Source organism: Mirounga leonina, unplaced genomic scaffold (assembly GCF_011800145.1).
Source record: "Mirounga leonina isolate KUSES-001 unplaced genomic scaffold, KU_Mleo_1.0 Mir_154, whole genome shotgun sequence".
Lineage (NCBI taxonomy): Eukaryota > Metazoa > Chordata > Mammalia > Carnivora > Phocidae > Mirounga > Mirounga leonina.
The window spans coordinates 5,386,562-5,411,658 of NW_023270389.1; the positions used below are offsets into that span (position 1 = coordinate 5,386,562).

The 25,097-nt window shown below is 56.1% G+C and overlaps 2 protein-coding genes across 3 annotated transcripts; one reads left to right on the forward strand and one right to left on the reverse strand.

The window, feature by feature from the left end:
• Positions 1–4,370: 4,370 nt before the first annotated feature.
• ADAMTS4 (ADAM metallopeptidase with thrombospondin type 1 motif 4) lies at positions 4,371–12,521 on the reverse strand. The gene is made up of 9 exons (XM_035010003.1): positions 11,472–12,521; positions 10,049–10,372; positions 9,668–9,800; positions 8,925–9,095; positions 7,894–8,180; positions 7,600–7,786; positions 7,181–7,356; positions 6,047–6,222; positions 4,371–5,561 (listed from the first exon to the last, which is right to left on the reverse strand). The coding sequence occupies exons 1-9, from the start codon at positions 12,111–12,113 to the stop codon at positions 5,135–5,137; spliced, it is 2,523 nt and encodes an 840-aa protein (XP_034865894.1). The 5' UTR covers positions 12,114–12,521; the 3' UTR covers positions 4,371–5,134.
• Positions 12,522–15,737: 3,216 nt separating this feature from the next.
• Positions 15,738–25,079, forward strand: NDUFS2 (NADH:ubiquinone oxidoreductase core subunit S2). Of its 2 annotated transcripts, XM_035010004.1 has the most exons (15): positions 15,738–15,854; positions 16,673–16,779; positions 19,275–19,465; positions 19,763–19,810; positions 20,971–21,091; positions 21,462–21,574; positions 22,268–22,342; positions 22,499–22,576; positions 22,716–22,801; positions 23,007–23,126; positions 23,765–23,894; positions 24,116–24,211; positions 24,390–24,473; positions 24,616–24,673; positions 24,843–25,079. In XM_035010004.1, exons 1-15 carry the CDS (start codon positions 15,766–15,768, stop codon positions 24,878–24,880), a joined length of 1,434 nt encoding a protein of 477 aa, XP_034865895.1. In that variant the 5' UTR covers positions 15,738–15,765; the 3' UTR covers positions 24,881–25,079. The 2 variants fall into 2 exon arrangements, with proteins under 2 accessions (XP_034865895.1, XP_034865896.1); XM_035010005.1 differs by lacking the exon at positions 19,763–19,810 and having other exon boundaries at positions 15,754–15,854.
• The last annotated feature ends 18 nt before the right edge of the window (positions 25,080–25,097 follow it).

The following is a 25,097-nucleotide window of genomic DNA, read 5'->3' on the forward strand; positions in this document are numbered from 1 at the left end:
CAGCGAGAGAGTGAACACAAGCAGGGGGAGTGGGAGAGGGAGAAGCAGGCCTCCCGCCGAGCAGGGAGCCCGACGTGGGGCTCGATCCCAGGATCCTGGGACCACGACCCGAGCCGAAGGCAGACACTTAACGACTGAGCCACCCAGGCGCCCTAACCCAATGGCTTTATTTATTGAACAAACAAATGCGGTAAATAGTCAATTCTCCTTGGGAAACTAGGTCAATTAATATATTTTCCTCTGACCCACTTTCAGGCCCAAATTCTCATATTTTCAGCTTCTCAATGCTTATTACCTTATCAAGAGAATGTGCTGGTGTGTCTTCGTGAAGTTGGACAGGTGTATGTCCAAGTGTGTCACTGTGTGTGTGCTTGTGTGCTTGTGTATTGCTTAAGTCCTCTTGCTGGTTTCCCAAAGACTATGAGGGATGCCTTAAATGTACTTCCTCCCCTCCCTTTCCTTCCTAATGCTACTTAGTACTCTGGACCTGTCCCTACATAAGGTCCTTTCTGGGGAAATTATTCACTATTGTCGCTCTCAGGCCCCCAGCGCCCCCCAACCCTGTTCCCCTCGGCCTTTCTCTGAGCATTTTTAGAACTTGTGGTTTCCCTTAGCTGTCAGCTGCTTAAGTCTTGTTGCCAGTGATTTTGGCTTCCCTTCTAGCAACAGTCAATGGGGAAAATATTCAATTGGTTCAGAAGCATTCTCTTAGCCAATAAAATATTAATACATCGAATTCCACTTTCTTCCCCCTTCTTCCTCCACAAGCCCTGACCAATGAGATGCTGGCATTTGTCACTTACTGTCAACCTGGTATTTCAGAAGACACAATACTGTGATACTATGTAGAGATTAAAGAAGTGAGGCTAGGGATGGAGTAGAGGCGTGCAGGAGTAGCTCATCCTGAAACCTGGCTTTCCCACCGGCACTGCAAAAATAGAGGTTGGACAAATGCCCAGGTTTCCTCTGCTCTAACCACAGAGGCAGAGAATCTGAGGGGCAGAAAGAGCTTAAAGAAATCGGCTCGGAATGTCCACAATAGCCAAACTGTGGAAAGAGCCAAGATGTCCATCGACAGATGAATGGATAAAGAAGATGTGGTATATACATACAATGGAATATTATGCAGCCATCAAAAGGAATGAGATCTTGCCATTTGCAACGACATGGATGGAACTGGAGGGTATCATGTTGAGCGAAATAAGTCAAACAGAGGAAGACATGTATCATATGATCTCACTGATATGAGGAATTCTCAATCGCAGGAAACAAACTGAGTGTTGTTGGAGTGGGGGGTGGGGTGGGAGGGATGGGGTGACTGGGTGATAGACACTGGGGAGGGTATGTGCTCTGGTAAGCGCTGTGAATTGTGCAAGACTGTTGAATCTCAGATCTGTACCTCTGAAACAAATAATGCAATATATGTTAAGAAAAAAAAAAGAAGAAGAAGAAGAAGGTAGCGGGAGGGGAAGAATGAAGCGGGGGAAATTGGAGGGGTAGACGAACCATGAGAGACGATGGACTCTGAAAAACAAACTGAGGGTTCTAGAGGGGAGGGGGGTGGGAGGATGGGTTAGCCTGGTGGTGGGTATTGAGGAGGGCACATTCTGCATGGAGCACTGGGTGTTGTGCACAAACAATGAATCATGGAACACTTCATCTAAAACTAATGATGTAATGTATGGGGATTAACATAAGAATAAAATTTTTAAAAAACCCAGAAATTTACACAATAAAAATGAATTAAAAAACATAAAAAAAAAAAAAAAGAAATCGGCTCGGCTCAGAGTTATTGTTCAACTTCCCCAACCCCAAACACACACACACACACCACTTACTATCCCATAAAATGGTTGTCCAAACTCTGCTTGAACTTCCCCAGGGACAGGGCACTCGCTGCCCCCGGCACTCCCTGACTGGTCTTTCTTCAGCTCATCATTGTTCCCTCTTTTCCCCTCTAAGACCAGATACTTGAACTGTCTCGGTACCTGCTTCCTTCCTGTTATTCCTGTTTTCTCCTGAATATACACCCACACCCCAGCACAGGCCCATGAAGGCAATGAGTAGGCAGACTGGGGAGAGAAAGCTCATCGTAGCTCTTGCAGGGAGGTATGAATTCCCCTCCTCCCTAGCAAGAACTTGTTGGACCCTTGAGTTCAGGATATTAGGCAGAGTCTACAGCCCGGGTATGGGAAGGGTGGGATGGGGGAGAGCATTCCAGAAAGGGCCCGGGCCTCACCTGGGAGGGAGGGCTGTGATGCCCGTCACTTCCCTTTGGGGAACTAGCTCTCTCTGTCCTCCTCTCTCACGGTATGCCTCCACACACCCACCCAATCACCGACGTGGCCACTAAGCTCAATCCGTTTCTGGGAAAAACTTCTTTTTTTTTTTTTTAAAGATTTTATTTATTTATTTGAGAGAGAGAGAATGAGAGAGAGCACATGAGAGGGGGGAGGGTCAGAGGGAGAAGCAGACCCCCCGCCGAGCAGGGAGCCCGATGTGGGACTCGATCCCGGGACTCCAGGATCATGACCTGAGCTGAAGGCAGTCGCTTAACCAACTGAGCCACCCAGGCGCCCTGGGAAAAACTTCTTTATGCCAGTCAGAACCCTACTCAGTGAGTGAAGAGCTTCCGGTTAAGATAATACACACGAAAGTCGTTTACAAGGCGGGAATTCCCAGGAGTGTGATGGGAAGGTGAGCAGGCCATCAGGATGACCTGTTCCTTGGCCCAGCTGCGACTCACCCTCCTTAACCCTCGCGGCCATCAAGTCTGGGCTCGGGCTCGGCCGCACCATGCAGTTCTTTGTGCCACCCCCTTGTTTCTCTTCGTGGGGGCGCCCCCCCCCCCCCCCCCCCCCCCCCGCCCCGACGCAGCGAGCTCCTTCAGCCGCGCATTGTCTGTCTGTACTGTGCAGGTACGCAGCGCGGAGCTGGGCTTATTGCGCCATGAGCTCATGGTACTAAGATCTGTAAACACGCTATTGGGGCTCCAGCTCTGCTAACTAGGTGAGACAGTTGAAGACCTTGTCTCAGACTCCCGGTTACACCTCCTCCAGGCTGGCTGGTAGGAGCGCAGGAGGGAAAGCCCGGCGCCAAGCGGTGGGGGGTGAGGCACGCAGGAGGGAGAGAAGGGACCGGCCCTGTTCCTGTCGCTGCCGAGCCGGGCGGCGGAAAGTACAGGGCGCTGTCTGAGGCACCGCCTGGTACAGAACTCAGCGAGCAGAGCCTGGCCCCCGCGAGCACAGCGCACACAACCACCGCAACCTCCATGGCCTGCCTCAAGCCCCAGCCCCAGCTCCATGCCCCAAGAATCTTTGGAGGTGAGTGAAGCGGCTCTAGCTCCCCCATCCTCCCCTCTTCTACCCCCACCCCAGGGGCTTCTTTACCCACGGATCCTCCCTCACCTCCGTGTTCAGTCCCTTCCCCAGTCCCCAGCAGTCCCACGACTGCCTGCCGTTCTCGCGGGGTCCACCTGCCGCCCTTTCCCAACCCCGTGTCCTTCACGACACACACAGGATTGCCAAGCGACATCACCTGCTCAGAAGGAAAAGCAGAGCTGTGTCTCGTGCCCTGCTGCCCGTCAAGTGTGCTACCTCCAGCCAATGCCTGGCTGCCCGTCACCTGAGACCGGCCTCCGCGCCACTCTTCTCGCCCCCTGGACAGCCCCCCCCCCCACCCAGGTCCTGCTTCTCGTCATTAAATCCCGCTCTAACCTCACATCGGCAGAGAAGTCTGCTGGATCCACACTGGTTGATTCTGGGGGCCCCCGTCCCAATCACTCAGTAGTCATAGGATAACCTCTCACACGGTTCAGCCTTTACTATTTTGAAAATACTGTATCATTTGTTCCCAGAACAAGCCGGTGGGGACAGGCATCGTTAGCCCCCTTACACATGTGAGCCACCTAAGGCTCAGCGTCAGTGATGTACCCAACACCACACGCAGCTAAGAAGCAGCTCAGACTCAGACCCATGGGCTCCCCTCTCCAGCGCTCTCTCCCCCCCGCCCCGAGAACTACACCCCAGGGCCCCCCTAGAGCTCTCATTACTAAGGGCCTGTTGGCGTGGAGATAGCCATTTCTGTTCTCTTTGCGCCTTCTTGTTCTGATCAGTTGTGCTTGGAGCCGAGTATTTATGACATCTCCGTTGACTGGAGGTCTCCGGCGATCAGGGACGCAATTGTCCTTTCTCTGATCATCCCTCAGAATCCAGGACAGCGTTCTGCCAACCAGAGGAACTGGGCTCAGGGGCCAGGGCAGGCACCACTGGCGAGAGCTTTCCACCTTCAGGGGCGCTGCAAACCCCAGGGGCAGCGGAGAGGGCAGCAAGGCGGGCCTAGTGCTAACGTGCTGGGCGCTGACCCAGGGCCAGGCGTTATGTGGTTCTTTATTTACATTATTTAGGCCTCACGACATTTCCAAGGGAGGTATTATTATTGGCAAACGAGGAAACTCATGTTCAGAGATGTGGAGCCAGGGTGCAACCCACATCTGTCTGAGTCCGAAAGGAGCGCACATAAATAGCAAAAGTCAATATATATTTTAAAAATATGATAATCCCTTACTCCCTGAAGGCCTATCCTACCCTTGACTCTTCCTTCCCCAGAAAATAAAATTCAGGGAGAGGAAAGCAAGGGCAGGATGTACCTCAAACATGAACACACACACACACACACACACACACACCAGTTATGCCTATCACCACCACCCTGGATTTCCTAGCCAGGGTGAGGGTTATGAGGGATGGAAGTCAGTTTCCCCAGGACCCTAGCCCTCATCCCCTTCCCTGCTGCTAAATAAAAGTGAATAAATACTAAATAAATACAACTGCTCCCCCCTCCCCACTGGCTTCCCCCTCCCTCCCGTGACCAGCAGGGCAGAGGGGGCAGTGTGGATGGGGACGGTCTCCCAGCCCCTTCCATCCACCACCCGTCCCTGCCGTCCAGGGCAGGAAACCAGGGCAGGGCCAGCCTGCACATCGGGGCGGGGAGGAGGGCAGGCCTCATCCTCTCAGCCCCTCCCCACTGTGTCCGTGTGTCCACGTGTCCGCATGAGGCAGCCGCAGAAGCCCCCTCTTTCTGCCAACTCAGTCCGAGGCCCCGGTGCCCGGAAAGGGCAGCGGGGATGATGAGGTTATTTCCTGCCCGCCCAGGGGCGCCGCCGGAGGATCTCCAGAATCTGTGCCTTGCGGTGCAGCCAGTCCTGGGGAGGGGGACGCGGTGTGGATGGGGCTGGCTGGGGCACGAAGAAGCTGTATCGCAGGCGAGCGTTCTGGGGGTTGCCGGCTACCAGGACCTGCAGCGTTAAGGGCTGGGCCAGGGGCCCGTGGCCCGACAGTGTCTCGGAGGCTGAAGTAGCCCCGCTGTAGTGGAGACTGACCGCCCCGGGCAGCACCACATCCGTGGGCGAGGGCATCAGTGTGTATTCACCGTTGAGGGCGTGGGAGCCATCTGGAAGCTTCAGGGCCAGGTAGAGGCTCCGGACACCAGGGCCCCCCTGCTGCCGGACCAGGATATGCGTGGCCCCCGCGGGGATAGTGACCACGTTGTTGTATCCGTACCTGAGAGGAAGGAGACGATGGGGAGCTCAGCATCTTCCCGAATGCCCTCGGCCTTTCTGAGCTGTGTTCGTACGACTGTACGTGTGAGTTTCTGTGTGCAGAGAGTTGTCTCCCCAAACCTATGTGAGGTGTCCAGCCTAGATCTGAGCTACATGCCAACGCACCCTCCTCCCTCTCCCCTCTCGACCCCTTACTGAGGTGCCCTTCTGAGCCCACCTCTTTGGTTGGTGCCGGTCCCGTTCCTACTCTCCCTCCAGGAGCAAGTCCTCCCCCACCCCCCCCGCCCCGGAAGCCCTCCCTGATGCCCACCAGGGCCCTCACAGCAGCCCCAGGCTGAAACCTGTTGAACAGGTGGAACACTGTGCTGGAACTCGTTACTCATCTGTCTCCCCCGCTAGACTGTAAGCTCTTTGAGAGGAGAGACAGTGTCAAGTTCACCTCTGTACCCCCAGGGCCAGGGAGGAGGAAATCAATAGAGAATGAACCTGAATTTTCTGAAGGAGCCAGACTGTTTACTGCAGCTAGAACCATCCCCACCGCACACCATGCACTTGTCAAACTTCTTTTTGGAGCCGATGACACGATCACAGCCAGCATGGATGCAGCGGCCCTGGACACAGACCGAGGAGCTGTCCGGGGAACAGGGAGTCCCATCTACCACCTGCCAAGAGAGGGAGCGATGCCAGGGTTCTTCCTAAGTCAGGAGGGGCTGGTGAGCCAGGCCAGACCCATATCCCGCCAGGGAGGGGACGTCATAAAGGCTGGGTGGGAGGGGATGAAGACTAGGTGTGGAGTGAGCCCCAGCCGTGTGAAGGGGTAATAATCCTAATGACAATAGTAATTGTAAAAGCCACCGTGTTCAGAACATTCACTCTGAATCAGGCACTGTGCTAAGTGCTTTATGAGCTAGAATATAAATCTCACAGCCACTCTTTGAGGTTTCTAGAGATGGAACACTGTGGTTTAGAAAGATGAAGAGACTCTCCCCAAGATTAGACGGCTGGCAAGCAGAGGAGCCAAGATGGAAAGGGCAGGTCTGAGTCTTAACACCAGCCCCGAGCCTTGATGGTAGCGACCCAGACGGACGCTAGAGGGCGGCCGACGCGTAAGAATGCTCCCCAGGGGAGGGCCGAAAGTTCTTCGAGGGCTTGTTCTTCCTTCTGCCTTGGACAACCCGCCCTATCCCAGAGAGGGAGTGCAGGGACGCCACCACTGTTTCCAAGAGGCCTGTCCAGTGAGGCGTGGCCTCCTATGAGCCCAACGAGGCCACCCCTGTAAGTGATAGAGGAGCCCACAGAAAGGGGTCAAAGACTTGCCCAAAAGGCCACGTCCGTTCTCACGCAATAGAGAGATGGGAACCGGGAGACGGGAAGAGAAAGATAAAGAACCCAAGGCAAATGGGACGGGCTGCAGCAGCCTGACTGGCAACTGATCCAGAACCTGGGGCTTGTTTCCAAATACCCGCGGACAGAGAAGTGTGAGTGGACCCTGGGCGGGCCTGGCAGGGCTGCGGGGGGGCCAGCGAGGGTGCTACTTTGGAGGATCTTTGCCATCAGAGAGCAGGGCGCTTCAGGAGAGAGAGGGAGCACAGGCGGCGCCCGGGGGCATCTGGCGCTCACCCGCGGCTCCAGCACATAGTAGTAGCCCAGGGCCCGGGCCTGGCAGGTGAGCTTGCACCGGTCCTGGGGCGCCACACCCGCGTAGCGAGGGACCCAGTCCATGGGCCCCGGGAAGCTCTTGAAGAGGTCAGTGCGGTGGTTGTAAGCTGCACATTGCTCCTCACGGAAGGTCAATGCTGTAGGGGGAAAGGGCCAGTCCGAGTCCTCTTTCCCCACGACATCCCATGCGAGCCCCTCCACCTAAGCCCCTCGGAGCTCCAGACAGCCAGATGGCCAGAGAAGCCTCCCAAAGGGTGAAGTTACTCCCCTCAACAGCAGGGACAGTCCCCCCCCCCCCCCCGCCCCGGCCCCGCCCTAGGGACGAGACGTTCCTGCCCTACCACCCCCTCCTAATGGCTTCTGTCCCTCCCAGTCCTCACCTGAGCCACCTGGGCAGGCCTGGGTGTTGCAGGAACGGAAGCGGGTGCGGCGGCCCTCACAGTACTTGCCACCGTTCCGGGGGACCGGCCGCGTGCAGTCCCGGGAAGAGAACTGGACGCCGCCCCCGCAGCTCCGGGAGCAGTCGCCCCATGGCCCCCAGGGGCCCCAGCCTCCCGCCTGTGGGATCTGCAGAAACACAGAACGGAAGGGTGGCATCTAGACGCTCTCTGCTGGGCCCAGGGCCGGCCCCTCTCCTCCAGGCCCTCCGCTCCACCCCTGCCCCGGGATCTCACGTTGAAGTCCTGAAGCTGGTCCACGTGGAGGCAGCGGCCCCCCATGCAGGCCTGCGCCGGCCCGCAGGGGGTGCCATCGGCCCAGGGTGAGTGCTTGGTCTGGCACATGGCGTGGCCATTGAGGTGGCCGGAGCACCAGAGGGCGGCACAGGGCGGCGGCAGCTGTGGACAGTGGCGCGAGTGGGGCCCGAAGGTCAGCTGACACTGGCGATCAGCGTCATAGTCCTTGCCAGGGAAAGTCGCGGGCAGAGGCAGGGGCGCCGCTGGCTGGTCTAAGAGACAGTGCCCTGGGGAGGAGGTAGGGATACGAAGTCAGCCATGGGCCGAGGAAGAGTCTAGATTGCTAGCTGAGAGTCTCGACTCCCCGGGGCCTGATGGGATCCTGGAATCCAAATCCTGGGGCTGGAAAAAGCTTTAAGTAGTAGATACAATTTATTGGGTGCTTATTACGTGATGAGCGTTGGCGAAATGCCCGACCAGCCTTTCTCATTTAACCATGGCAAACACCTGCGAGGTGGTTACCATTTCATGCCTGCTTTACAGATCGGCCACATGGACGTGAAGAAACTCACAGTCACACATCTACACGTGTCTAAAGAACAGCATCAGGCTAAGAACCCGAAGCGCTAAGTCTTCCTACCTGTTCTAACCGACTACAGACCTCTTGAGCCTGCTTTGTCTCAGCATCCCTGCCCAGAAGTGGCCACCCTGCCAGGCTTGCACACCTCCGGTGACAGGCAGTCACTCCCTTCACAGCCAGCCCGTTCTCGTGTGAACAGTTCTGACCCTTAAAAGGTCAGATGTCATTCTACTGCACCAAGCTTGCCTCCCTTGGCTGTGCTATTTCTGCTAGAGGAAGTGGGAACCACACAAAGACAGAAGCATTTCTCACCCCATCCCACACTGCAGAGGAAACTCACTTGAGGCAGTCAGGTTGGCCCATGCAGAACGCAGCAGAAGAGAGAGTACATTCGGGGGGGGGGGGGGGGAACGGAGCGCCGCACGGGGACAGGGCGGTGCCATCTGCTTACCGTAGCCATTGTCCAGGAAGTCAGTGATGAAGCGAGCACTGCAGGGGGACCAGGGCTCCTCGGGGTCCACGTGAGCCATCACAGGAGCCATGACGTGGCGGGAGGTGCTCCCAGGCCCATTCAGACCAACACATGGCTTTGAGTTGTCATGGAGCATGTTGAAGACGTGACCTGTGAGAGCGGAGGCCCTGTTAGGGTCCCACGGTCCCATCTCTGTGCCCTCAGGGGACTTCAAGCCCATAACAACCTGGTTTCAGCTGTGGATGGTCAGATCCATTCCCTATCCCACACTGTCCCCAGTTTCCTTCTGGAGCTCTAGGGCTCCTCAGTATGGAGCCCCCACTGCTCTGTCTCCCCTTCCCCCCAGACACACTCAGGGCACCTCCCAACCCTCTTTTCCTTGTAGCCAACATTCCTAACCCCGAACCCACCCATTTCATCACTGACTCTTACGAATAACATCTCTTTCAATATTGTGCCCTCCCCAAACACACACACACACACACACACACGCACACACGCAGAGTTCACAGTAAGTTTCCACACACTATCTCATTTAATAGAAAAATCTAAACGTCTATGCCTACAGCAGAGAAAGATAATGGCCCTGGACCCAGGCCTGGGGAGGAAGAAGCACCACTTTGTGACCCCCTATCTGCCTTCTAGTGAGCTCACTGTCCCCTTCCCCCAACCCGATAGCTCTCATGCATCCCGGTTGCCCCACAGCCCCACTCCCACCTTACCCAGTTCATGAGCAGCCGTGAAAGCCGACTGGAGCCCATCATCCTCCACAATAGCACAGCTCCGAGCCGGGTCACACACAGTGCCCACATCGGCCATGCCCAGAGTGTCACAAGTAGAGACCCCACACAGGTCCTGTGAAGAGGGATCACAGAAGATGCATGAGGAGCCGAGACTCTAGGGTCCGCTGGGATGAGATCTAGCCTCATGGGGACCTGGGCCTTAAGGAGCCAGCGCCGTCAGGGCCCAGATGGCGTTGGCAGTGTGGCTGGGGCCAGGTGCCCTGTGGAACACCTCCAGGGGCCCCATTTCCAGCACCGTGTACCCGTGGTGCTTCTTGGAGCTCCGCGGCGCGGGGCCTACGGGGCTGATGGGGGCCTCACCTGCCGGGTGAACAGAATGGCCGTGTCAAAGTGGTCTGGGTCCGAGTCCTCAGGGGTGTTGAGTCCTCGCTGCCAGGTGCAGAAGCTGCGCAGGGTCTGGGCGGCACTGGGCCCCACTTGGGGCCCTTCCTCGCCCGGCCCCAGAATCACGAGCCGAGTCACCACCAAGCTGACGGGGTTGCGGATGCTTGGGTGCTTGAAGGCCTTGGCTGCGGCGGCCATAACCGTCAGCAGGTAGCGCTTCAGCCCTGCCCCGTGAAATGCTGCCATCTTGTCATCTGCCACGACCAGAGTCTCCACAAATCTACTCAGCGAGGCAAAGCGCTGGATTGGAAAAAGGAGGGGCGCGTCCTGAGAGAGCCTCCCAGACCCCTGGCTCCTTTTCCCCTCCCTTACTTCCTGGGTCTGGAACTCGGCAGAGCCAGCTGGGCCGCACATACACCGCGGTTTCCTGACGGGTCTTGGTTGGGCCCTCCCCCAACCCCAAGTTCCAGGGCTTTTGTGGTAACTCGAAGAAATCAGCTGTTGGTGCTGAGAAGGGGAGGGGAAGGGGATGCCACGTCCCAGGGCTGCTGAGCCCCGAGGTGAAAAGCAGCTGGGATTGCCTCTGGGAGGGGCTTTGGGGTCCCCCAGGCCGGAGTGCGCCGGGGCCTGCAGGACTGGAGCTGGAGGGCCGGGCTGCAACGTGTCGGCCCTGTGTGGTTGGAGGAACAATTCAGTCAGCGGCTAGGGCCAGGGCCAGATCTCAGCGTGGCGGGTGTGGAGGGAGAGCGGCTGGTCTGGATTAAAGCGAGAGAGGGAAGGAGGGAAGAAGGGGGAGGCCCGGAGTGGGAGGGAGGAAAGGATGGAGTGTCAGGCAGCCTTGCAGTCAGTCCCCAGTGTGGGAAGGGGACTGAGCAGAGGAGGTATGGGGTGCCCTTCCTCCGCGTCCACTTTTGCCCTACTTTGCAGTTTGCCAGAACTATTTTGAAGGCAGTACCAGAAGCCAGAGGTCAATCCCTTGGGCTTTAAACCTCACTCCTTTAGCCGGCAGTGGGGGTGAAAATCAAATTTGGGGCACAGAAAAGAGTCAAGGCCCAGGGGGCTGTCGGGAAAGCTTTCTGGCAGGAGATGGTGCCAGGAGAATGCCGTGGCCAAGCAGGGCTGGGGTGGGCAGAGGGGTGCTCATTCCCAGCACAGAGTCTCTGACCCACGTCTGGGACCCCTCCTCGGGGTCAGCAGCCTGGCCAGGGGAAGGGCTGGGGCAGGGAGAAACCAGAACCTTCCCAAGAAAGGAGACTGGCGGAAAGAGGAGAGGAAGACAGAAGGCAGGGAAGCAGCAGAATGGCCAGCAGGGGAAGTGGGTGGAGAGAGGGTGAATGGGGGTCAGTGGGACAGACATGGCGGGAGGATGCTGCAGGACACAGACTCCGGGGCTGCCTACCTTGGCTCTTCGAGGGCTGGGGCTGGGATTCCCGGGAGGAGCCTTGACGTTGCACATGGGGCCCTGGCCGCTGGCAGGACTCTTCCGGCGGAGGATGTGAGCCCCAGGCCCCCCGGCAGAGTTAAGGGTGCCTCCCTCCAGGGGCTGGATGTGGAGCTCGGTCCCCTGATACTGCAGCACCCCTAACAGGGCTCCCCCGTCCCAGTGCAGAGATGCTACCGACTCTGGATCTCCGTTGATGGTGCCGGTGAGGTAGGTGCCTGGCTCGGCCCCTCCCAGCAGCTCAGGGGCTTGGCCCAGGTACTGCACCGTCAGCCCCTCGACCCGCACGCCGGGGTCCTGCTCCAGCTCTAGCAGCAGCGTCTCCCCAAAGGCTGGCAAGCGGTACAGAAGCCTGGCAGGGGCGCCCAAACCGGGCAGGACGCTGCCATTGAGCTTCTCTGGAAGCACGATCTCCTCGTCCCGGGGGAGGGGGCTGGCCGGCCGGGCTGAGGGCAGGAGGGAGACCAGCGGCGGCAGCAGCAGCAGAAGCTGCCCCACCAGCCCGGAGATGGGCACGGCGGGGAGCAGCAGGCGGGGCTGGACTCCCCCCGGCCAGCGCCCCGCCAAGCCCCTCCTGGGATGCCGGTCCGTCCGGGACATGGCACGGCGCTACAGCTGGGAGGGAGTGAGGCCGTCTGGGCACCGAGTTCTCCCCGCCCTGGCTTTGGAAAGCTCCTCTCTGCAGCCTGGGGGCTCGGACTTGTGCCAGGGTCAGAGGCAGAGTTTTCAGAGGGGCTGGGGACCTTCAGAGGAGATGGAGAAAACTTGGCCCTTAGGCTTCGGAGAGGCGCCTAGTGGCCTGGCTCCTCCAAACTCTCCTCTCACACCCCCTCCTCTCCCGGGTCTTTGTCTCTCCCTGCCCGTGTCTTCTGCAGCTTCTCGGGCCTCTCCTTCTGGGCTCCCTCAGACTGTCTGGCTTTGCCTCTGTGCCTGCCCTGTCTCTGGCTCCTTCCGCTGTGCCTTTGTCTCTGTCTCTCTCCTCCTCTCTCGCCCGTGTCTATGTGTCTGTGGGTCTCCCTGTGGGTTCTTCCCAGCCTCTCTCCGCGCCAGCTCTTTTAAGCATCCCGAGCTTCTGCGATTGGCTGAGCTATAAGCCATTCAGACAGGAGCTCTGTTGGTAGGACTCAGATGGGTGTCTCATTGCTTCCCAAAAATCCTAGTTTTTGTTTTCCTTTAAAAAAAAAAAATGGGACTTGCCCAGGGGAGGGGAATCTCTAGCAGCCGGATGGATCACAGGCACTGGGCCAGCTGATGACATAGCCTTTCCCCAAACCCCACAGTCGGCTCTCAGCTGTCTCTTTCCCTTTTTGGTGGGACAGAGCCCCAGGAGGGGTAGGAAGTCAGGGAAAGGGCCTGGTCAACACGCACAGAAAGCCCATGGTCCCGGGAGAATTCTCGCTCCCATTCTCTAATCTGGCATGGCCTCCCTTTTCTCAAGGCTTCCTCGTGCTGCCCTCTGCCCCTAGGGGCTGGTTTCCAGAGCTGAGGCAACTGAGTGAACTGTCAGGGAAAGACTGTGGGGAACAGGTAAGGAAGCACCAAGAGGGCAGAACAAAGAAAGGAGGTGGCTGGACTTGGCTCAGGATGGGACCAAGCAGTGGGAGAGAGAAGAGGCCGCAGAGATACGGGGTAGGCAGGTGAGGAGACAGTGATCAGGGAGCTTACTGCCCAAAGGTAGGATGGGTCTGCTTAGAATGGGCACATGGGGCAGGCAGCGGAGAAGGCAGGAGGGGTTAATGACTTTTCCTTTATAGAAGGAGGATCCAGGGTGGCACCTCCTCTTCTTTAACACTCCTCTCCTTCAGGCTCCCTGTTCCTGAGTTACCACTACCCACCCCCTCCAAAGCCCAGAACAGCCAATCCGCCTCCATTCCCCCCAGGGCTCCCCCTCCCCACTTCCTGACTCCCCCATTTCCCTGGCCCAGCTCCCAGTAGCTTCCCCCAGGCTCTTGGCCCTGTTCCTACCCACTCCCAACTGCCCCAAACCCTCCCCCAGCCTCAAGTCAGCCAGCCCCCAGCACAGAAAGACTTGCTCTCCTAGAAACCCAGATGCACCCAAAGTCAGTCCATCCTAGGGAATCCCCACCTGGCTCCCTCTTTTGGCCCCACCTTGCCCTGAGAACACAGTCGCTCCTGGAATATCTAGTAATTTTTTATTTCTCATTCCCCACGGGACACGGAGAAGGTGGAGGATGCACTGTGTGTAGAGGGAAATTAGCGTACTGAGAAACGGGAACCCAGCGCCTGAGGTGGGGAGAGTGCCTGGGGAGGAAGAGGTAGTGGTGGGACAAGGCAGCCAAATGATTCCCTTGGTTTGGTTCTGGATGGGAGAGAACTCAGCAGAGAGGTCTTGGGGGTGGACTCTCGAGATAAGGAAGTAAAGGGTACAGAAGTAGGGGCAATTTCTGCCCACTCAGTGCTATGGCCACTCCTTTCCCCAGGATATCCCCAGGAAAGAGAATGCAGTCAGCGGTCCCTTTCCTTTCCCAGAGGCACATCACCTGCCCCTACCCCCATTCCTCTACCCACTCTCTGCCTTGTCGCCTCCTGTCTCCCAGATCATATCCGCCAGAATGCTTCCTTTGCCCCTCCCTTCCTGCTCAGGTCATGAATACCTGCCCTGGTGCCCACCACTGCCAGACCTACCTCTTCCCCACCACGTGCGCTGACCCTGGTCCTAACTTTGGAGGGGGTTGGGGCTGCGGGAGTCAGACAAAGGACAGGAGACCAGAAGGGGCAGGGGCAAGAGGAGCTATCACCAGAGGACTCTTACTGCCCCTTTCCAACCCCCCATCTGAGATGAGGACAAAGGGGGTGACTAAGCAGTGAGAGACAAAGGGCCTTAGAGTCACAGCAGCAGTGTGTGGGGGTGTTGGCTGCAGGGAGAAGGCACAAAAGATGCAGTGTCCTAGGTAGCCCCCCAGGAGCCCTCATCCCCGTCCCAGCTCAAGTCGCCTCCAGGGCCAAGCAGCCCGGACTCTAGCCTGACTTCTCCCAGCTTGGATTAGGGCAAATAAACGCAGTCCCCACACCTCCAGCATCGCCCTGCCCCCTCCCCACGGTCACTGTGTTCCAACTACAGAGGGAGAGCACGCTCAGGGAAAGGGTGGGGGGAATGAGGGAGACCCTCTGCCTGGCTGTGGGGGCTGCCCAGTCCACCCCGGTTCCAGTCAGTTCCCACAGCCAGGGATATGGCCCCACCCTTTGGTACGGTTCCCATTAGGTCAACTCCCAGGCTAGAAGTCTGGCTTTCCCCTCTTTCTTCACAGCTAAGAATTCCCTCTCTGCCACTTTCCTGGTCTGTCTGCCCCACCCTGCTGCACTGCTGGTGGGCTGTCTCAGGGACCCTGTCTGGGGGGGATCGATCTGGGGGCTGCCTCTTTCCAGGCTCAGAGTGGGAGGCATGTGCAAACTCAACGGGTGGCCCAGCTGGAGCTGGGCTTGGAAGCAGAGGGAGCGAACAGGAACTAGCCTCCAAGGCTGCAAAACTCTTGGTCTCTTCCACTACAGAACTGGCATCAGACTCCTGGTGGCACTAGGACTAAGGCAGGGTCAGAAAGACATGAGGGGAGGAGGACTTGACCCAGGATGGAAGTAGGGGATGAAACATCTCCAAGGGCGCTTCCTGGGTCTGTCATTCTGCAGCTTCTGGAAACCTGGCAGACGTCAGGGTCTCCCAGAGGGCCCCCCCCCTCCCGATCTGGGCGGAGGTGGCTCCTCTACACCCAGCAGCCTGCTCCAGTGCTGGTGGCCTTGGCGTCCTCCTCTTCCTTCGTTTCGGTTCGGCGGGAGCTCTGAGACCCGCCCAGCCGCGCTGGGGCCCCCGTTCCCGAGCCCATTGGGGCCATCTCGTAATTAGCGGGCTTTCTCCGCTCGGAACCCCGCAAAGCCTGGGGCTGCCCGGGAGGGCCGGGCTCCGCCGCCGCCGCCGCCGGGAGCGGGGCTCAGGCAGGGGGCGGGGAAGCACGCGGGCGAGCGAGCGCCGGGCCCCGCGGGAGCCGTAAGTTTCTCCGGCGCCCGCCTCGGCGAGCCAGTCACGAGCAGCGACGAGCACGGCGCCCGCGCCCGGCCGCCGCTCGAGAGCGAAAGCGAAGCGTAGGCGCAGAACCCGGATGTCGCCGGCGCGCGGCGGCGGCGGCCCCGCCAGCTTCCAAGAGGGCGGCGCCGTGGTGCCAACGGGCGTGAAGCCGCGAGGAGGCGCGCAGGAGGCGCTTCCGCCCGTTCTCCTTCGCGCAGTCCGCGGCGGGGCAAGATGGCGGCGCTGCGGGCTCTGCGCAGCCTCCGGGGCGTCGCGGCCCGGGCGCTGCGGCCCGGGGGCCGGCTGCCGGTTCAGCCCAGCAGGTGAGACTCCGGGCGGCCCTCGACGCGTAGCCCCCGACGCCAGCGGCTCTCGGGCCTGGCGCCTCCGCGGGCCCCGTGAGCCCCTAGGAAAGAATGACCCAGGCCTGTGACCCCCCGCCCAGGCCTGCTGTCCCGGGCTCCAGGATGCAGTGGCGCCCGCTCCGGCCGAGGGAGGAAAGAGGGGTGAAATCAGCTGCCGGGGGACCCTGCCCTTGAACGTTAGTGATAGTGTCACCTTCCCCTTGTGCCCTGCTGCTTCTCCCGAACCTCATCGTGGGTGGCGTGCGGCTGGTGAAAAGGCTGCTTAGACGAGAAGAGGGAAGCACTCCTGATGGGGTTAAAGGAGGAACACAAACCCAGACAACTCCCCCAGCGCCCTCCCCCCGCCCCCGTTGGTCCCCAGGACAGCATTCAGGCCTCACCCGGGCCGCGCCGAGCCAAGGAGCCAGCATGCCCCTCTCCCCCGCCCCTGCACGGGCACCGCACACCTCTTAGTCTTCGGTTGACCTTGAATACACGCCTTGCTTGCATTCATATTGCCCAAGGTGGAAATACGAACGTGATGAGAAGTTGAAGGAGCTGGGATCCCCAGCCTTGCACGCACAGGGGTGATGGGTGCAGTGATTGCAAGATTAAGTTGTTAGTAGGAATGGAACGTCTGGAGTTCCAGCTTGTTCTGCTAAAGCTACACTGTTTGCCAGTGGCTTGGTGTTGGAGAATCCGAGGGCCCTTCCCTGGGCCCACCTGGGAGTGCATGGGAACAGAGGAGCCAAGCGCTGTTGAGGCCCTGTGTCTAGGATCTGTCTTTAACTCCCTAGAGGTGCTCGGCAATGGCAGCCAGATGCGGAATGGGCAGAGCAGTTTGGGGGAGCTGTCATGTACCCCACCAAAGAAACAGCCCACTGGAAGCCTCCACCTTGGAATGGTGAGTTCCCAGAGCCGCTGTCCCGACTCACACCCATCCCTGTCCCAAGCTGATTTCTGAGTGCTCTTGAGCTCTGTCAAGGCAAGTTTGCGCCCTCGCCCTTTTTGCTTCTTTCACCAGCGCTTCAACAAACACAGGAACACTGATAATAGGGCAGGTATTTATCAAGTAGAGAAGGAAAGGAGGAGCATCCCAGGAGAAAAAGAGTAGGTCCTAGTCAGCCCTTGGAGATCCCTACCAGATTTATATTTTTAGCTTCAGCTTTTTCCGGAGGTTCAATATATTTCCATCTTCCTTCGGTAGAAAAGGTTTTTCCCACTGGTACTCAAATGACATCTTCCAGACTATGAAGCATTTTGCCCCCATCAGAAGTAGCTCTTCCTTGTGACTTTTTGATTTTGATCAGTGGTACCCACATTCTCCTAATTTCTCAGGAATGAAACATTTTAGTCATCTTTGGCTCTTTTTTCTCTCTTGCCCTCCCTGTCTAAATCCAAGAAGTCACCAAACCATGCAGATTCTTTTATAATGTTACGTATCAGATCATCTTTTCCTTTCTTGTTCAGATCTATTTTGTACTAGACCTTAATTAGTCAGGGGTCTCTTCACTGGGTTCCTGCCCACTGATCTGGTCCCCCTCCAGCTGTGCAGGACAATGTAATCACCTTCATCTTCCCCAAACATCATTTTACCATGGCATTCATTCTCTCGCTCAGAAACCTTCAGAAGCACTTCCAGTTACTTTTCAAAAATCTTAACAGTAACAGTAGCCAAGTGTTTACCATGTGTCAGGTGTTTGGTGTGCATTATTTCACTTAGTCCTTGCAACAACTCCATGAAAGCGATACTAGTATTATATCACTTTGAAGAAATCATGGTGCAGGGAGATGAAAAACTTGATCAAGGACTGCTACATGGATTTGCACTCGGGTCTATGTGACTCCAAAGCCCATGGTGCAGAATTTTGGCTGAAAAGTTAAGCTCTGGTTTCAATTCTCTGCTCTCCCATTTACCAGTGAATAAAGTGCCTATTTCATAGCATCACTGTAAGGGTTAAATGGGATCATAACATGAATCAGTTAGTGTAGTGCCTGGGACATGGTAAGTCCTCTGTAAGTGTTGTTATTAATGATACTGATAATTGAACCCCTACCCCCTACTGGCGGCCAACACTCATCTTCTGCCTCTTGGTAGATAGAGAGTTCCACAGATACTTCCTTGTTTCCAAGATTTCACCTTTGTTGATTCCATAGCCCGGGATGTTCTTCTGTCTACCTGTTTGAGTCATTCCCTGTATTTAAGAACCAGCTCATATCCTGCCTTCATGAAGTCTTCACAGTGTTCTTTTCTTCCTTTAAATACTTAACGGCTAAGCCATTTACTTGGTAACTTGTGAATTTGGCCTCTCTTACTCGTTCCTCACATGTACTTATTTCCCAAATTAAACTCTATGCTTTTTGAGGGTAAACACTGCCGTTCGGTAGTGGTAAGAATTAGGTATACATTTCCTGATTGGCTGGGCATTCATCAGATAGATTTGGAGGTCAGTGTATCGTAGTGGTTAAGAATGTGGACTGTGAGGGGCGCCTGGGTGGCTCAGTCGTTAAGCGTCTGTCTTCGGCTCAGGTCATGATCCCAGGGTCCTGGGATCGAGCCCCGCATCGGGCTCCCTGCTCGGTGGGAAGCCTGCTTCTCCCTCTCCCACTCCCCCTGCTTGTGTTCCCTCTCTCACTCTCTCTCTCTGTCAAATAAATAAATAAAATCTTTAAAAAAAAAAAAAAAAGAATGTGGACTGTGGAGCTGAACAGGTTGAGATCGGTCCTGACTGCCAGTTGCTAGCTCTCTGAGAAGTCATTTATCCTCTCTGGCTTCAGTTTCACCAATAAAATAAGGATAATAATAGTACCCACTACTCATGTGGTTGTTAGGGAAATTAAATTAATTAAAATCAGTGCTTAGGGTAGTGCTTGGCACATGATAAGGACTATATGAATGATATTAGTAATATCTCTGGGTTTTTAAAAAATATTTATTTATTTGAGAGAGAGCACATGTGCATCTGTGCACAGGTATGTGCCGGGGAAGGGGCAGAGGGAGAGGGGGAGAGAGAATCCTCAAGCAGACTCTGTGCTGACCACAGGCCCAATGCAGGGCTTGATCCCAGGACCCTGAGATCATGACCTGAGCCGAAATCAAGTCAGACGCTTAACCGACTGAGCCACCCAGGTGCCCCCAGTATTACCATCTTTAAAAAGGTATCTGGGAGACATGGAAAGAGTAAGGTTCGTGTGTGGTTCCTCTTGTCAAAAAATTTAGATCTTCCTCCCCTTTTTCCCATGTAATGGTCTTCTTCCTGGTTATGTTGGCGATTAGGGAATTAACAGGGTGTGGAATGGTGACATGGAAGATCTATAGGGAGAGGCTAACTCCTTGCTGTCTCTTGGGGGTTCTCTAGGGAATTACCATTTGGCTCTGAACTCTTTCCCACTTCTCAGATGTGGACCCTCCAAAGGACACAATGGTGACAAACCTGACCCTGAACTTTGGGCCCCAGCACCCAGCAGCTCACGGTGTCCTGCGACTAGTGATGGAATTGAGTGGGGAGATGGTGCGGAAGTGTGACCCCCACATCGGCCTGCTGCACCGAGGCACTGAGAAGCTCATTGAATACAAGACCTATCTGCAGGTGTGGGGGTGAACAGGGGCCTGCTGACGGGACCTGGGGATGCCGTGGCCTGGGACTTTGCCAGTTTGCTGCCCTCCAAAGCCCCAGGGAGGAGGGTGTTGAGGACATGAGGACAGTCTTGGGGAAATGGAGGGATGTTCCAGGGGATGTGTGACTGGAATCCATCTAGATTTGGTTTATCCAGCAGAAATGCTTGGGAGCCAGAGCTACACTCCCAGCTTTTCTCCGGATGACTTTTGGCTGGCCCCTTTACCCTTTCTCTAGTGCCTCAGTTTCCCTGTTCTTATATCCTACTAGGACGTCAAAGCCGATGTCCCTGGGGACAGGGGAAGAGAGGAGAGAGACGTAAGCTTCCTAGGATTAACAGCCGATTCTTGTATCTTCCAGCTGTCTTAAGTTTGTTTTCGAAACACTCAGTGAGTCAGAGTGACCGGGAGGGAGTTTGTGGCTGTGTGCCGTTTTTAGGAGAGCTCTGTGACCCAAGTGGTGAGGGTCAGATTGGAAGGAATTGGAGCTGGGACAGGCATCTGGAGTTTTTTCTTACCGTCATGAAGAAAGGTCTTGCTCACAGAGGGTGACGGGGGTAGGATACAACCAGCTGACTAGGACGTGATCCCCCCAGAGAGTGCAGGCAGGGATGGTGCCTGGTCCTAGAGAGTATGGAGCTAAACCCTGCAGCATTAACCCACGTCACAGTGACATCAGGACAAGAACTGGCTGTCCCAAAGATGGGCCTCCCAGCCCCGCCTCCTTCCTGGAAGCTGAAGCGGGTTCAGCAGACGGCTTGACTGGCTTTCTTGGCATTCTAGGGAAAGAACCATTTCTCCCCGATCAGAAGCCAGTCCAGTCCTTCTCAGGGCTCTGTCTTCCTTAAATCCCTCACTCCCACCCAGTTAGTCCTAAGACTGGTTACCTTTCTCCTCCAGTACCTCAGAGAGGCACTCTTGTTTGAGACTGTTGTGGGCCGGAGGAGTGTGACTAGAGGTACGTTGGAGTAGCTTCTACCAGCCCGCAGGAACAGATGGTTAAGTTTTCGGGAATTTTGTGAGCCAGGTGTTAAACAGCCATTATTAAAAGTTAGATTATGGTAGCTCGCAGTTTAATAAATTATATCAAAAGGTAAGAAGTCCTCAAAGCTCATCCCTTTCTTATTTTGCTTTGCGGTGCTCTGAAGTTATGTTGCTGTATCTGCTTGGCAGACAGTGCTGAGCTCCTCTACACAGCACCGGCTTCCGTTCCGTGGCTTACAGCTGGCCCTGCGAAGTGGTTTCACCGTGGAAGTTGGCCCACACAACACATAGGGTTCCCTCCTAGCCCTTCAGAGATCTGATTTTTAACCGTTTCCCAGCATGTACCACTGGTATTGGCTGCTGCCTTGCTCAGCTCTGGGGACTGGAAGGCTTTCTGCAGCACTAACTCTGATGCCCGTGGAGAGCAGTGCTCTTGGCGGCTGGCTGAGGGCTCCTGGCCCGTTAGCTGTGACCCACACTCTTCCCTTTTCCCAGGCCCTTCCATACTTTGACCGGCTAGACTATGTGTCCATGATGTGCAATGAACAGGCCTACTCACTGGCTGTGGAGAAGTTGCTCAATATCCAGCCTCCACCCCGGGCTCAGTGGATCCGAGGTAAGCCCCATCACCTTCCCGTGGCCCTCCCCGGCTGCTGCCCAGCTTAGGAGCATCGCACCCAAGCTTAGTATGCAGACCCCAGGCTCCGCCCACAACTGCTGTGTCAGCATCGATCCTTGGCTTCTATGTCCTTCTCTTCTTTTTTTTTTAAAGATTTTATTTATTTGACAGAGAGAGACACAGCGAGAGAGGGAACACAAGCAGGGGGAGGGGGAGAGGGAGAAGCAGGCTTCCCGCAGAGCAGGGAGCCCGACGCGGGGCTCCATCCCAGGACCCTGGGATCATGACCTGAGCCGAAGGCAGACGCTTAACGACTGAGCCACCCAGGCGCCCCTATCCTTCTCTTCTTGTCTTCACCTTTCTACAGTGCTGTTTGGAGAAATCACGCGGCTTTTGAACCACATTATGGCTGTGACTACACATGCCCTGGACATTGGGGCCATGACCCCTTTCTTCTGGATGTTTGAAGAGAGGGAGAAGGTAAGAGAAGGAGGATAAGATAGGCAAGGGGGTACAAGAAGTAGAGAAGGTTCTTGAAGGAGAGACGAGATTAAAAGGAGAGAGAACATAGAACATTTAAAGGAAGAAGGTCTAATTTATTTGGGTTATGTTCTTTTTTCTTTTTTAAAGATTTTATTTACTTGTCAGAGGAGAGTTCACACGCAGGGGGAGCGGCAGGCAGAGGGAGAGGGAAAGGGAGAAGCAGGCTCCCTGCTGAGCAGGGAGCCCGATGTAGGCTCTATCCCAGGACCCCGGGATCATGACCTGAGCCGAAGGCAGCTGCTTCCCACCCACTGAGCCCCCAGGCATCCCGACCTTGGGTTCTAGTCCTTTTTTTTTTTTTTTTTTAATTTTATTTATTTATTTGACCGAGAGAGACACAGCAAGAGAGGGAACACAAGCCAGGGGAGTGGGAGAGGGAGAAGCAGGCTTCCCGCGGGGCAAGGAGCCCGATGTGGGGCTCCATCCCAGGACCCTGGGATCATGACCTGAGCCGAAGGCAGACGCTTAACGACTGAGCCATCCAGGTGTCCCTTTGGATTCTATTCTTAAGGAACTCTGTCGTGAGAGGTTGGTCGGGTATCGGAAAGCAGGGGGCAGGGGAATGGACCAGCATGTTGCTGGACTTGGGGCCCAGGACTTTGTCACTAATTCCCAGTGTGTCTTATCAAGATGTTTGAATTCTACGAGCGCGTGTCCGGGGCTCGGATGCATGCTGCTTATGTCCGGCCAGGAGGTGTGCACCAGGTGAGCCAGCTCCCCTGCCTTCCCCAAACTTCCAGCCCACGCCTGTATCCTCCATGGCCACTGGAGGGCAGCGCTGGCCGATGGAACCCCTGACCCTGAAGCCATGGGGCAGGGAGGCTGAGCCTGGCTCACTGTCATTCTCCATTTGGCTCCTAGGACCTGCCCCTTGGGCTTCTGGATGATATTTATGAGTTTTCTAAGAACTTCTCTCTTCGGGTTGATGAGTTGGAAGAGGTAAGATAGCAGCCAGTGGGGAAAATCCCTCTTTTCCCCTCAAGAAAGGCTCGTGGGATTTTAGTCCCTCGTAAAGAACCACAGAGGCATCTGAAGGGAGTTATGAAGAGCGTTCACATCCAGTTTTCTTGATCAATAGATGCTGACCAACAATAGGATCTGGCGAAATCGGACAGTTGACATTGGGGTTGTGACAGCCGAAGACGCGCTTAACTATGGGTTTAGGTGAGAGAAACGTGATTTCTGCGCTCGGTGGGGGGGCCTCCAGCCTCACCCCTTGGCTTCAGGAAGGCGTGGTGCCGCCCGTGCCGTGCTCTTGAGATCCTGCGCCCAGAGTGTGTGTGCGTTGGGCGGCAGGGAGACCAGGGAAGAGAGTGCGCCGCCTTTCCTGGTTCGTGGAAAGGGACCCTGTTCCCGTCCCACTCCCCAGTGGCGTGATGCTGAGGGGCTCAGGTATCCCGTGGGACCTGCGGAAGACGCAGCCCTATGACGTCTACGACCAGGTGGACTTCGATGTTCCTGTGGGCTCTCGAGGGGACTGCTACGATAGGTAAGGCCCAGATGTCACGGCTCATTTTCCGGCTGTTTTTCCCTGTCTGGCTTTTCTCTTGGCTGTGTTCTTTATTCCCGTATTTTCCGACAGCTCCTGGAGCTCTTGTGTCTGTTAAACTCGGTTGTTGTTCAGAGCCATTTCTTTCACCCTCACGTCTCTTAGATGGAACTAGTTTGGGCTGCATTCTTAGAGCTGAGAAAGCTGAGGCGTAAAAGTTAGAGATTGGCCTGGGATTATCCTGTTAGTGGTGCTTGAGACTAGAATCCTCCTGATCCGGTGCTCTTTCCACTGGATTCTAAGCTTCACATTCCATTCCTGTTTACTGACCCTGAGTAAGATTGGCTTCTGTTTTCTTTTCGAGCCAATTTGACCCTGCCCCGTTCTATAGTCCAGGAAGTGTCTAAGAGGGTAATTGAAGAGGGGACTACTACAGGCCATGGGCTGAGAAGATGAGGAGAGGACTCGAGGCAGGGGCCAGCACCAGAACCAGAAGACTAGAGCTTTTACCGGGGCGGCCAAGGCAGGCAAAGATGCCGCACTGGGAGAAAAGAGGGAGATAACAAGTCAGCCAGCCCTCTGGGCTGGCCAAGGGCATCCTCACACCTGATGCTCTGAACCTGCCTCATCCCCTTCAGGTACCTGTGTCGGGTGGAGGAGATGCGCCAGTCCCTTCGAATCATCGCGCAGTGTCTGAACAAGATGCCTCCCGGGGAGATCAAGGTTGATGATGCCAAAGTGTCTCCCCCTAAGCGAGCAGAGATGAAGGTTGGCTCTGGCGAGAGGGGAGGGGGGGAGGGGCCGGCAGCCAGGGATGAGTGGCTCTTTGAAAGAATTCATTGTGGGAGTCTTAACCTCCCGTAGACTCCTCTTCTGCTCACAGTGTGGGTTTTAGTCTCCCCCAGGGGGCAGGTTATTTCCTGTGCTGCGGGAAGGCCTGGGAGACATTTGGATCTGGCTCACTGCTGCTCCCTTTCTCCTCTTTCCAGACTTCCATGGAGTCATTGATCCATCACTTCAAGTTGTACACGGAGGGCTACCAAGTCCCTCCAGGGGCCACATACACTGCCATTGAGGCTCCTAAGGTGAGGAGAGTCGGGAAAGGAAAAGGCAGCCCAGGGCCTGGGGGGCTGGAGACAGGTGCGCAAATAGAGGCTTGGGCATCAGCGAGAGAGGGGACACGCGGGTGAGTGGAGAGGCTTCACTGGCAGAGAAGAGTGTTCTTCCTGTTCACGGAGGCAGCTCACCTTCTTCCTCGGACAGGGAGAGTTCGGGGTGTACCTCGTGTCCGACGGCAGCAGCCGCCCTTACCGATGCAAGATCAAGGCTCCTGGTTTTGCCCACCTGGTAAGAACCGAGCCCCAGGGACTCTCACTCCACTGGATCAATCAGTCACTAGTCACCTTGGGTGAGATCTTGATGAACTTTCCTTCCTCCTCGTCCCACCCCGCTAATCTTGCCACCACTGTTGCTGTCTCCGTCTCTCCAGGCTGGTTTGGACAAGATGTCGAAGGGACACATGCTGGCGGATGTTGTTGCTATCATAGGTACGAGACGCCGTAGACGAGGGAGTGTGGGGCTCTAACTGGGGCAGAAACCGAATGCTTCCTGTTCAGCAGAGACTGGGCATGGACTCAGCTCCTCAGTCCGCTGGGCACAGTTGTGAGTTCTGGATTTTTGATAACCGCTTTTTTTCTCCTCCCGCTGATCTCTTAGGTACCCAAGATATTGTGTTTGGAGAAGTGGATCGATGAGCTGGGGAAAGCATTTGATCCCCCTGCCTGTCTGCTTCCTCCTCGGAGCCTGGCCGTCCCTGGATAGGGACTGTGTGTGTGTGTGTGTGTGTGCGTGCGCGTGCACACCCGTGAACACTCAGCCGTCAGGCTTTCTGTGCATGTACTAGAAAAGGAGAAATTATAATAAATTAGCTGCCTTCCGGCTGCTCTGCCCAAACCTCTGATACGTCTTTCT